General features: G+C 42.6%; 2 protein-coding genes across 2 annotated transcripts; one reads left to right on the top strand and one right to left on the bottom strand.

Annotated features, from left to right (window-relative positions):
* Positions 1 to 6: 6 nt before the first annotated feature.
* On the top strand, positions 7 to 4,611 carry AKIP1 (A-kinase interacting protein 1). The gene is made up of 5 exons (XM_026850632.1): positions 7 to 44; positions 572 to 649; positions 3,035 to 3,148; positions 3,452 to 3,502; positions 4,409 to 4,611. Exons 2-5 carry the CDS (start codon positions 614 to 616, stop codon positions 4,550 to 4,552), a joined length of 345 nt encoding a protein of 114 aa, XP_026706433.1. The 5' UTR covers positions 7 to 44; positions 572 to 613; the 3' UTR covers positions 4,553 to 4,611.
* Positions 4,612 to 4,698: 87 nt separating this feature from the next.
* C5H11orf16 (chromosome 5 C11orf16 homolog) lies at positions 4,699 to 11,602 on the bottom strand. Its single transcript, XM_026850631.1, has 6 exons — positions 11,436 to 11,602; positions 10,484 to 10,643; positions 9,934 to 9,938; positions 9,079 to 9,305; positions 7,679 to 8,341; positions 4,699 to 7,225 (listed from the first exon to the last, which is right to left on the bottom strand). The coding sequence occupies exons 1-6, from the start codon at positions 11,600 to 11,602 to the stop codon at positions 7,029 to 7,031; spliced, it is 1,419 nt and encodes a 472-aa protein (XP_026706432.1). The 3' UTR covers positions 4,699 to 7,028.
* Between the last annotated feature and the right edge of the window lie 1,931 nt (positions 11,603 to 13,533).

Raw genomic sequence — 13,533 nt, 5'->3', positions numbered from 1 at the left:
CGGGCCCGGTCAGTGCGGCGGGACGGCTCCCGGCCTCGGGCCCGGTCAGGGCAGCGGGCGGCGGCAAGGCAGTGCGGCAGCGGAGGCAGAAATGCTGCCGGATAAATAGGAAGTGCCGAGAGCTGCGACCTTAAATAGTGGCGGGATCGCTCGTGTCCGTGAGGGGTGTGAGGGTGTACCTGTGTACGTGGGGGGAGCCGGGCCGGGTACGTGCTTTAACGAGCTAGAGTATTTTAAAATGCGTCCCGCAGTTTCACACTTGGCCGCTTCCCCTGCGTTTTGCGTGGGGAAGGGCAAGGGCACTTACGTTACCGGTGCTCTGCAGGACGGCTGGGCGAGGCGGCCGCTCCACCGGTGAGCCCTTGGCTGTGGCAGGTGTCCCGGCGTTGCCGGGTGCGTGTCGGGGCCGTTGGAAGGGTGGTGGGCGCGCTGCAGCGGGGGCTGCACGGGACTGTCACCCCCGGAACAGCCTCCAGCACTAGCAGTTTTTTGCTGTTTGATCAGTTGACACTTTCTACCTCTAAGCGATTCACACCACGTTATGAGTTACAAAAATTGTCTTTAATTGCAGGAAGAAGATTCAGAACGCCTTAGTGCAGCATTCACTTCACTCATGAACTTGATGAATCAAGCCACAAAGGAATGCGAGGTGAGGTTTTAATCCCAGGTCTGTACAAAGGAGACTGTGTATGATGTGCCAGGCAGAGGCCCATTTGCACTACTTTTGCTAAAATTGCAGAAATTAGACTTCAGTTTTGCTCATTGCACAGCAAGAGCTTAGCCAGCAAGGCTGTGATGCCAGCCTCGATTAAGAAATTTGGGGCATTTGCCATCATGTGGTAGATTACATGGTAGGTTTTACCAGTGTTACCCTGAGCAACTGGTACCACCTGAGTTGATAAGCACCACTATCAGCATTTCCCATAGACAGTATCAGTACAAATTTTAGCAGAGGGTTCCTTCACTTCTTGGTGGAAAGACAATATGGTTAGAGAGACAGAAATGTCAGATGACATCACAAATTACATTGTGTCAACCGCTGTAGGCAGGCTTGTCAGGTGTCACAATGTACAGAGTTGTTTCCAGTGCTGGTGGGTACCTCTGCACCTCTGCTATGGAGTGGCTTTACAACAGAGTAACCCTTGGTTTTCATCATGCCAACATGAGCTGTTCATGCTGGCTGATGGATTCAGTGTGTTCTGGGTGTCAGAAGTAAGGGAGAATCTGAATCTTGAGCAAAGAGACTGCTTTGTGTCACATTTGCTCTGAACTTAGAGAGTTAACCTCCCCAGTATTGTTGAAGCAAACTGGATTTGGGAAGTTGCTACTGGCTAAGGAGCTTGTGCTCAGTTCCGAGCAGCACCACATCTTTGTGATAAGTAGAAATGGAGAAGTACGGCACACATACACAGCTCCACTGCTTTCATGTTGGCTCTGGCTGCTGGCTGTTGTTACTCTGCAGGGTATGATCATCTCTGCAGCTCATCCTTGTGAATGCAGCCATGCAGCCCAACTACTGCGTTATAGTCTCTGAAAACTCCCATCACAGTTTACATCATCTGCCCTTCAGGATCTGTTATCATAATGCAGCAGGGAGCTCTTGTCTGCAGAGTTAATAACAGAGGCTAAGTTTTCAGTTAAATTAGAGAAAACATTAGTTCAACACACACCAGCTAATTACTCTTAAGTGATTTCTTTTTCATTTCAAAGCACTACAGACACAGTTAATCCTACAACTCTGGTGGAATATTTTTACACAAGATGAAACAAAAATGTAACTGTGTATAGAGACTCATCCTCTGTCCTGTTAGTATTAGAGCTTGAACAAGCAGTGGGTGACTTCCACAGTTATGCATCAGCCAAGACAATACTGTTTCAGTCATCCTCTGTAGAGAAAAGTCATAAAAGGTGAGGGAGGGGGGAATTTTCAGACCTACAAGTTCATGGGTAAAGTTTACAAAGTGCAAATAAAAATCCACAGCCAACATAACCATTTAGGCAAACGATTAAAATTGTGATTTAAGATGAGTTGTTTAGAGTTACTAAGGGACTAAAGTTTATCCACATTTCTTACCAAAAGTTTGATGGCATTTATTTGCTCAGTGACATCACGTAAAAGGATCCAGCTCACCTTCTTTGATAGAGATGCTCTGTGGAGCATTATGCAATAGGTCAGAGTATTTAATGTATTTTGGGACATAGCTCCACAATAAACCACAATACAAGCAACCAGATCTGTTGCTGTGTGCGTAACCTCAAGGAATAAAGCACAGCAGTAGATTTGGAAATAAGAATTGCTATTGGCCTTACTTTTGTTAAGTTTAGTCTTGACAATTGGAGACAAGGATAATAGAAGTGAAATGAAATAGGTATTTTGGAACTTTCTGGTCCCCATGATCAAAAAGGTAACTCTGGGAGGAGTTCTCTGGTGACAACAGATGGCAGCAGAGCTGTACTCAAATACTTAATCTGCAGTGGAGAAGATTCAAGTACCTTTACTGTGGAGCCAGAAAAGGGCTGCTGTGGACTTAAATACAATTCTCAAAACTGCTATGCTACTGATACCAGCCTTGAAGACACTTCAGATTGTTTACCAACTCATTTTTTAGTATTAACGTGTTCTACTTTTAGAGCACCGCTCCTGCCCATGCCCTGAAGAATCAGTCTTCCCTGGCTAGGTTGCAAAGCACCTAGCTTGCATACACATCCACCAGAGCTTTTCTTGCAGAGCCTGGTTAGGCAGATGTTTCCAGAGCATTGCTCCTGATATTTTCATGAGTTCAGCCGTGAGGTGTTAGAGTCCCTATGTGTCAGGAGACAGGCATCTAAAATCAGGGCTGACAGTTTTGTACCAGAATGCAGATGTCCTGTGGACATCCAGGCATTGTTTTCATCCTTACACAAGAATAAGCCAGCCAATTAATACAGAAAGTCAGTAGCTGTGCAGTTCTACTTTTAATTGTAAATCTGCAGTAGTTGTGACCATGGCTTTGATGCTTCTCTACATAATACTCTTGTTTCTGTTGTTGTCCAGAAGTACTATAGCTTCATGGCAGCCTCTAGATGCAAAGAGCATGAAATCAAACACATCTGCAGATACCACAGCAGGCAAGGAAGGGAAAGAGAGCTGGAGTCCTCTGAAGAGGAAGTAAGTAGGTGGTTTTGGTTTTTTTTAAAGGTTATTCTGTCCCTCACCACAAGACAGTTGTTACCTATCTACTGTCTGTGACACTTGCTTACACTAATGTATGTGGCTTGACGCCTGGACTGATCCGAGTCTTCTGTTGCCAGGTGAGGGGGGAAGGCAAAGTAACTTCTGGTGGTACCAATCAGCATCATCCCAGTTCTTCTGTGGAGGGGAAAATTTCATGTACATAAAGCATCCCTTCTCTCAGGGGCTGAATTTGCCTTTGTGTTGTATCATTAGAAACCAGTATATTTTTCTTTACAGAGAACGGAAACCTCTGTAGCACCCAGACAAGCTAAAACTTGCCAGCGACATGTAAGTTTATAGAATACTTTTTTAAATTGAGATCTGGCATTTCCTTATCATTTTGCATAAAACTGGTCAAAATTTGTAATTGGGTATGGAGACTTTGTGATGGCACAGAAGATTTACCAGTAGTGCATTCACAATCCTTACGTATGTATAGGTGGGCAGTAGAATGGGCATACAGAGACTTGCACAATTAATTACAAACCAGATTGTGTCATTCTGGCACCTAACCAGTTAAGAGTCTACTTCATATTTTGGACTGGTACAGAATGTCAAACACCATGATTAATCTTTAGGCTCTTGTGAATTGCATCAGCAGCAATAATCTAGCAGTTCTCCAAGTCTCACCTCATTTGTTCTCCTGACACTCCCTGTGCTGAGGAAAGGCATGCAGCAAGGCACACAGCAGTTGCTCAGCCAGTTATGCTTGGCCCTCATACAGTCTCTCCAAAGACTTCTGTTCCTCAAGGAAAAGAAAACTTTTTTCATTTTTCAAAGCCTAACACCTCACCAAATTAATTTCAGGAACTTCTCAGTCACAAAAGATGAGAAACATGGAATGTGTACCACAGTACAAATTAGGGGGAGCACCCTTGTATGGATGTTTTCCAGGGTTATGTTCAAAACCATTTAGGTCGGTAACTTTCAGTTCTGTGAGGCAGATATTAGAACATGTTGATTATTTCCACTGATTGAAACATTAGATGTAATACTTTGATATGGCACTTACTAATTTTTGCACTGACAGAAATGTTTTAGAGTTTTGTCCATGCTGCCTGTATATTTTGAAAAATGTTAGCACATTTATATAGCTGAAATGTAACTTTTTTAATCCAAATTCAAAATTTTTATTTTTGTGGGAAATATAAGATGACTAAATAGTAATGAAACTTGGGTTTTTTTCCCCTAAAGACCAGACAAGCTTCTGAAGACATTTACATTGAAGTTTCTCCTGGCACCTATTCTGTCACAGCAACCTCAGAGGACATGGTGCAACAAACCCATGTGGTAGATGTCAATGCAGGACAAAGTGTTAATTTAACTTTTGTTCTATGACGTTTGTGGTTTCTTGGCAATCACAGGAATAAAATACGAGGCTGTTTTAATGCATGTAATGAGCTATGTATATCTTTTTATTGTTAGCACTTTAATAGTATCCTCCTCTTTGGGACTCCATTTTTATGGCCTGTACATTTGTTTTCTACTTAATGCAATTATATGCAGCCCATTTTATACACTGATTTTATAAATATTTGTACATTGTATGCCTTAGATCTGATTATGTGACTGTGTAATTCCAGGTTTTTATGCTTTTAACAATTAGATACAATCAGTGGAATAAAATACAATTTAGTCTTTGTGATGACAGCTTCTTTTATATTATTCTCAGACAGAATGTCCATGTCACATTCTTGACCATAGAGAGCATGATCCATGTGTAAATATGGATGTACATGAGCTTCTGGGGGCTGGCACTGATTTTAGAGCAGCTGACTCACAAAACATCTCTGCTATCTGTACTTTTATTATTCTGACAAAGAAATAAAATGCCAATGAAATTTACTGTCTAGGACCCCAACTCAGGAAGGCGCTTGAATGTGTGTCACACTTTCAGTATAGGCTCATAAAGCATTGCCCCTTCAAGTCCTGTCTCTGCAGGCTCTTACCTGGGCTAAACACCAGCCAGCTGCCTTTTTCAGGAGGCAGTCAGGTACTCTGAATTACCTCTTATTTCCTGCAGGGGAAAAGTATCACTGAGCAACTTCATGCTGCAGTTTATGGCCAAGCTCATACACTTTAAACATGAGCAGTTCCACTAATGAGACCCCCTGGATACTTAACTCTCCTGAAGGATCAGGTTCCACAGTTCAAATTAATGACATGGCATATATATATATATATATATATATATATATAATCTTTTTGTAGCTGATGGTATTAGTGTTTCAGTTAATTTTCATGGGAATATAAAATTCAGCAACTTGAATGCTTGATCTCTAAGCATTTTGTTGTTTGTGTGTACAGTAGCAGGTCCTTTACCCTCTCCTTACTTTCTCTTACACTTTAATCCTGGAAAAAAAATACTTTCAGCTGCCAACTTGTATTGTTTCTCCATTCCTTCTGGCTTTCTACAAAAACCGCTATGCTGAATTCCTCTGGCTGACTCAAGAGAACTGTAGACAAATTGGAGGTTTATTAGACCCTTGCTGTGCATCTGTTCAGGCTTTTAGTCCTCGTACTAGTTTACCTGATCTCTCCAGAATTGTAAAGTCAAGTTCAAATAATTAGGAATTTAATACAACACCTTGGAGTAGAGAATAAGTATGCTGAAATTTGATGTGCATGGAAATAAGAGTTTCTCAGTTATTAAAATTATACAGTTATCCATAAAGGTATTCTAAAGAGACAGTACCTAAATCAGAACTTGATTTGCTTAATAAATGTAACACTGATGTAGTATAAGCAGTTTACATGAAATTTCAGCTCCTGAACTTCATCAGTTGTACATTTATTGAATTCTGTTTGATAATGTGTCTCTGGTTTGTTGCAAATGAGCTCTTTGCTGTTTTTTCTGTCCTATTCTGACATGGTCTATATCATCAAGTTCATCATCTTCTATACAAATTGCTTTATGTTTATCATTTGACTCTGTTTTATTTCTTTCTGTTTTATATCTTTTTCTGATGCTGTAAAACCTTCCTGGAGGACAGAAAACAAATCCCTTGGAAGTCTACTCTGAAAGAAAGTATCAGTGTCCTTGTAACTGCTGCTTTCCTGGCTGTAAACTAGGCACCTCTGCCTCACTCAGCTTTAATAATGGTCACTGTTTCTGTGCTAGTACAAGCTTTACTGTTGAAACACAAAAGCATCCAATAAGACTGAACGCTTTTCAGAAACTGTTAGGCTTTGACCCAAACTTTTGCTTCTTTAGAAGTTAGGGGGATTTTTGGTGAATATAGTGGGAGGACATTAGCCCCACAGAGAGCACCTCCAAGAAGCCTGGTCTCTACCTTCACTTCTTTGTGGCAAGTTACTTCTGATGAAGTCTGTATTACATAACTGCTTCAGCTATCTCAAGAAGTAGCAATGTACCTTCTAGGTTTAAAAACAACAAGGGCTGTTTCACAGGAATAAAAGCATGTCATAATCTGTATTACCACATTGCATCCACTACTGTGATCCATGCTGCCAGTTTGAGGCTAGAATGAAACCACTCTGGTTTCTTTTTAGTTTTATCAAAAGGCAAAGCATGTCACTTCAGTGCACAGCTGTGACACTGCTAACACAGCATGTCTGCATGAAGCTCCATACTGGTCTTTTCCATTTCACCAAGTAGCTTCAGCCCTTCTTTAGGGTTTTGGAATTTATGTTTTGTTTTGGTGAAGGTTCCTGCCTGTCACAAAACTGGTGGATGGCCTTAGCAAACAGTTAGAAACAATGTATTTTTCTAGCCAGCTTCTAGACCATTAACAAGAATCTTTCTTCCATTCAAACAACCTGTATGTTTACATAAATACAGTGTTAATACAGATTACCTTACCTCCAACAATGGCTTGAAATCTTGGTCTATGAAGATTTCTTTCATTGTGAGTTGCCCTCTGGGAGACTGCTCGATGGTTTCAGACAGTGCACTCCAATTACTCGGGGCAACACAGGACACATCCCCAACAGAGATGACTTCGGATTCCGGCTTATCCTTTGTACATGTGCTGCTGCAATTGCCAAGTCCTGGGAAGAAGTAACATTGTGTGTAAGAGTGAAACCAGAACTAAAATGGAGAAACATTCATTTCAGAAGAGAGGAAAACATACTTTTAAGCCCGAAATGAATTCTTTTGGGTTATTCTTCATGGACTAGCTACAAAGGTTAATGAAGATCTTACCATCATAAAAAGTGTAGGAAAATGATGGGGAACAAAGAGAGGGATATCTATGCTTCCAAATAAAATCAGTTGTGGTAGTTTTCCATTGGATGAGTTGCCAAAAGAAGAGCTAGCACGCAAAATGAGGCAGGAGAAACGTTGGAGAGGGGGAAACACTGTACCAGAGACTGATATGCAAATTCATAGTATCTATACCAATACACTACACGCAAAGCGGCTGCCCAGATGAAGGGGACCCAGAACACATTTAGGTTTTTTCCATCTGGCTGCTGCTTCCCTGCGTGGGTGTTAAAAGGTACCTGGATCAGAGGGATGGGACTTGTGGTGGCTTCTTTTCCAATATTTCCACTCAAGTCTTGCAGAATCCTTTAGCCTGGGCTTTTGAAGACAGCTGGAGCCTGTGTTAACAGCACTGTCCACCACAGTACTCTTTGTGGGGAATGGCTCCAGGTCACACTCTGAATCAGAAGAGGGGGAAGATGCTGCCACAGCTGCTGCTGCTTCTTGTTTGGGGCCTTTCAGTTCTAGAAGGCATGGAGAGGGCTTGCTGCTGGACTCTGCCTCTTCAGTTTCACTCTGAAAGACCAGAGACCTGGATGGAAGAGGCCACCAGGCATCAACACGGGGATGGCAGCAGCAGATGCACCTTACGTATGCTGACAAACAGCATGTACCATCACAGTGATAGTGGAAATGTGGCCAGCAGGGTGAGCAGAGCAAGTGGTGCTTTGCAAGGCTACGCACAGCACAAACAGGAATCAGGGCTGTTTTGGGACTGCAGGAAAAATTACAAGAGTTAATGTCTGGACTTTCTCTGGGCTTCACCCTACTGGTGAAAGGCATGTGGATCATCTCTACAATCCTCTCCCACAGGCTAGGAGGGATCCACAGAGCCACACCTCGTGGGAGTTTCACTGTCTTGTCATTCCAGAACTGGACTATAATTTCTTCATCTTCTGAGGCTGTTGAGAGAAAAAGTAAGCAGCCGTAAGCAGGTAGCCTGCCAGGGCAGCACACATACACAGATCAGGCTTTGCACTTTATGTACTCCTGTCAAATGTTAGAATCAAACATCACCCCTTTCTGTAACACATCATCATAACATCATGGAGGGTGGAATGGGCAGCCAGGGCACTGTCAATGTGACAACAGGCCTGGCAGAATCTTTCCTCCCGATTTGTCATCAGATGCGCAAGAAAATGACTGAGTAACATTTGTTGCTGCTGACCAAGTTAGCAGTAATGCTCCGAGAACATTTTGATGTCAGTGGAGCTTGACCGTCAGACATGGGAAAAATGACTGAGCTGTTGAAATCTCCTACATTTGGGTGATAAAATCACCCCTGGATGTACCATTTGGTACAAATGTGAGCTTTCAAGCACCAACAGGTGCTTCCTGAGAGCTGCCTCACTTGTATCCTTCATGGAGAGGCCAGTGTCCAAGCAGACAGGAAACAGCACATTCATGGACACTGAAGGTGACTTGTTTTATGGGTCACAGCTTCCGTAGGGTCAGACTGGTGAGGTTACATGCAGATATCCATCAGCAAGTCCCATCAGCTCCTGCAACCTTTAAGCAACACTAAACTGTTGTCTGTGCACCGGTGTTTCTCTGGCAGTAGCACCATGACAAGAGTTTATCCTGACAGTCTCACTCATGTTCTGGAGCAAAGCAAGGAAGGAGGTGGTATCTGTCTTACCTCGTAAGGGGTCCCTTGTCTCAATACCCATGAGGACGGTTCCCGGGCCATACCTGGCCATATCTGGCTCCCAGGGTGCCAGCACTTTGTCTCCAGGGAGTAAGGAGTGCTTCATGCCATTCACATATTCCAGGATGTTATCTTTTGCTGTTTTTTGCACACACACTGGAAGCCTTCCACATGACACAAGTGGTTTGGCAAACTCTACCAGGAACATGCCTCTCTCACTCTGTTACCAGGAACAAAATAATAGTTCCTCTGAAAAACAGTCCATAATGCAACCTTCACCAGAAGACCATTCTGTGGCTATGTGGCTAGGTCAAAACACAAAGCAAGTCTCAACAGCAGCTAAATAGTATGCAGTGTTAGTCTGGCACTGACACAGTCTGTGAGGCTCACCAGAAAGCAAGCTGAGTGAAGCGTATGTACAGATTTACTGCCACTAGGACCTTTATTTTCTTCCCCAAGATAAAAAGCTACAGATAGAGTGCAACTGGATTTCACAAACCATGCCCTGTGTGCCAGGTAACAAGGGACACTGAAGCCATTCAGACCTGGTCTTCAGTCATGCCCAAGTCCTTCCTCATTACATGCAACACTAACTCTGCTTCTTGTGGGGGGGAGAGGTTGGGATTTTTTTTTTTTCTTTTAAATTAAGGCCTGTCAAGAGGCTTTCCATCAACAATGAAACGAGGTACTTCCCTGTTCTTGAGAAAGAATAGGTTCTTTTTTCTGTTAAGTTTGAAGTGCTAACAAACTAATGAATTAAAGCTTTCACTAACATTTCTGAAAATACACCAAGCCATTGGTCCGTAGCTGACTCAAGCTGGAAGTGTGTACATAAAACACTAACACTTTTCCTGTGCTATTGATGGTTATGTGTCTACACACAACAGTAGCCGGGACACTGCTCACAACAGCACTCACACTGTCTGAGCCTGGCTCAATGCCCAGCGCCAGCAGAAGCAGGGGGCCTGCTCTTGCAAGGTGCACAACACCACTGCTCTCACCAGGAACTGGGAGTTTGGGGGCACCCATCTTCTGCACAAGATGAGGATCCCTGAAACATGCTTGCTCACTCTTAGAAATGGACTCAATGAAGGCGGCTAGCAGAGCAAGGATCTGATCATTATTAGTTTACTGGTGCCTGAGGCTGTGCTGCATATAAAAGGCTCACCTGGCATGCCAGGCAGCAGGAGGTGAGGACAGCCTGCAATCAGGCATGTCGGGAGCTTTATGAAACAACATAACCAGGAGCATCCACTGTCCCAGTAATTTTTTCTCCAGTTCATGCACCAGCTGAAGTCAAAACTGCTACACTAAACTCAGGTGGTGCATGAGGATTGCTGGTGGACTGGACACCATTACACACACTCATGACTACCACACAGCAGCCATCACTCACCTCTATCTCCTCTTTTACTGTACCCTCGTAATAAAATCCATCTTGTTCCCCTCTCACCAGCACAGGGATGTTGCTGTCTAAGCTCACTGATCTCCCCGATGCGCTCAGCCTCTTCCATGCTGGGCCAGGGGAGGGGAAGCAGCGGCTGATCCACTGGCACCTCAAGAAAAAGAAAATGGGTCAGCATCAGGAGAAACAACTTCTGTAGGTCATTAAAAAAAAAATCTTGTAAGATTTAAGAACCAGATCACTTCACCTCATTTTGTAGCACTCCCACAGGCCAAAACATGTGGGAAGAAAGAAAAAAAGTTGCTTGTGTTGGGACAATTCCTTGCTCTTGGGGAAAACACACATCAGTGCCTGTTTTTTATCCAGATTTCTTTGGTTTTGAGTTTAGAGGAAGTGAGCCAGCAGTACACTGGAATCCTGGGCTACTATCACCTGCGTTACCACCTTCGCTGTTTACATGGTGAGCCAATGCAACCCTTAAGATCAGGAGAAAGGAGCCATCTCCAGCACAGAGCACAGCTTAGGTGCTCGAGAGCACTGTAGCTGACAGTTTACATTGAGGCATTGAGGGACCAACAGAAAAATAAACAATGAAGCTGCTGGTTGCTGACAGGTTCGAGTTCAAAACAGGAAAAATAATCCCCCGTCACAAAGCATTAGAAACATTTCACAGAAGACAGCTGCTAACGCAAGATGCTTTTATTTATCCAAATAATATTAAAGGAATGTTTCTTTGATAGGAGGTTTACTCAGGCTTTGCTTTTCACAATCTCCAGGGTAGCAAATCTCTTTAGTTAATACCATCTAAAAACCTGCCAGTGCAGGGGAGGAGAAAGCTCAAATGATGTTCAAGCCATTAATTTATTAATCTGACACACCAGCATGTTTTATCCTATTAGATATCAGGAACAAGTCACAGACTCAAACAAGAACTTGATTTTACCTCTGGGGGGTGAGGGGCTCGGCGATCCAGGCGGGATGCACTACAAAAGAGCTCCTGCAGCAGGGGTTGGCAGTAGGGACGATGCTGGAGGACAAGATTTTGTCCAGAGCTGGCATGGCGCTGCAATACCTACGAGCCGCAGGCAGGAACCCTTCTGAACAAGCCATTCTTGCCAAAGCAGCCACCTGCAGGACTCAGGTGTGATCTGTTGGTAGAAGAGAGACAATGTACTGGCTTTTTCCAACAAAAGCAAATGCTTTCCAGGGTACCTCAAAACTCAGTAGTTATTTAGGTTTTTTATTTTTAAAAAATGAATTCAAAATATCCAGAGTGGCATTTGGTCAGATGAACCCGTATCACTGACTTCAGTGATTTTTCAGTCACCCAAATCCTGACCTGGCAGAGGGACAGAAACACCCAAGGAAACTAGAAATGCTGGCAAAACACCCAGGAAAGCAATAGCTTTCACCTCCTTCCAACTTTTATTTCCCTCTCTAACATCCAGCTCTTTTCTTATACCTACACTCTCCTTTAAGCTTTCTCATACACAGTCCCAGCCAGATTTTTATTTTACAAGCCGAGGCAGAAACTACAGCTGAAGTTGACAAGCTGAGTAAACGTGACAGTTTTCGAACATGATGTTACAGTTGCCTGTTACTTGTTTTATTTATAGTGATGTATTAAGAGGAAATATTTTGATCTTTCAGCTGTCCTGTCATGTTTTATAACAGTAGGATTATGGCTTGCCATAAGAAAGAATAAGGTGCTCAGATTTGACGAGTGATAACTATTCAGAGGCTGTCACAGTAAAATTGATGATGTGATGGTATCTGTGGTAATCTGACAAGATGTAGTAGACAAGCTTTCATTCCTTTTTTTAAAAAAAAATATTTCTTAGAAGTATTTAGCATGCTTAGAGTAAAATTTATGTTCTTGAATTTCCATGCAAGTTTTAAGCACCTAATTTACAAAATACAGTTGAAGCACTCATATTACATTTAAATGTTATTTTATTTCTTCTCTAAGAGATATGATCTAGGAGTCCTTTTTATGAGGACTCACAGATAAACACAATTTCAGAAAACTAGCACACCAAACCAACAAGAAGAGTGGATTAACTGCTGCAAAATACATCTTAAAGTTGACAAATCAATACGATTTATTCACTTGTTTCACAACTACACAAACTCCCCTATTATCAAACCCAAACAAGATGGAATCTGTAATACTTTGTGAGGAAACGCAATTACCAATTCTACGTTAAAGCACATTTTAAACCCATTCAGTGCCGTTACCACTGAGAGCCAGGTCCCTTCTCTCTGTATAAAACAGGGCACTGACAAAGGCAATTGCACAACACTGATTTATTTTCTGGATAACTCCAAGTACTTCACCACAGCAGCTTTTCAAACTTACCAGCTATTGATAACACTACATCAGGTCGATTTTGATTTAGTCCCAGTGCAGAAATCTTTCCCTTTTGCCTGTTTGATGCAGGAAGCCATTTGCTGCCAGTGTTTCCTAGTTGCTACGGAGATTGCCACAGTTGTTACTACCAGGATCAGACATCCTGACCTTACTGGTTAAAAAAACCCAAAACAAACGGAGGAACATGACTAGAGAGGACAATTTGTCTGCCACACATCCACTCAATTTTCAATTCCCTGTTGATCTACATATTGCAGTAGAAGACTGTAGGGTCAGAGAAGGGATTATAAGAGGGCACAGTGTCCTCTAAGCTTTCTGCCTACTACTGCAGGGCATCATACGAAGCTACAGTTCAGATTTAGAAAAAAGAAAAGCCCACCATCACAGGGTGCGACAAATAAATTGCTTTTAAATGCAGACAGAAAGGTTGAAGCTGAGACAAACTGAGGTCGAATCACTTTACAAACTTTCCCTTTTCACAATAAAGGGTAAGGATTAATGCATTCTACCCTTTTCCTACAAAGTGTGTATCAAAAACATGTCAGAATACAACGCAGAAATCTACCTGTTAATCTCTACTATTATCCCTTATCTTCATTTTCTCCTTAACAAATGTTAACTTTTACTTTTTTTTTTTGAGGGGGTGGGGGGAGGAATAGTTAATTGCATT

This window comes from Athene cunicularia (assembly GCF_003259725.1).
Source record: "Athene cunicularia isolate RWA chromosome 5 unlocalized genomic scaffold, athCun1 chr5_part2, whole genome shotgun sequence".
NCBI lineage: Eukaryota > Metazoa > Chordata > Aves > Strigiformes > Strigidae > Athene > Athene cunicularia.
Note: the sequence above shows the minus strand (reverse complement) of the source record. Positions and strands in the feature narration are given on the sequence as shown.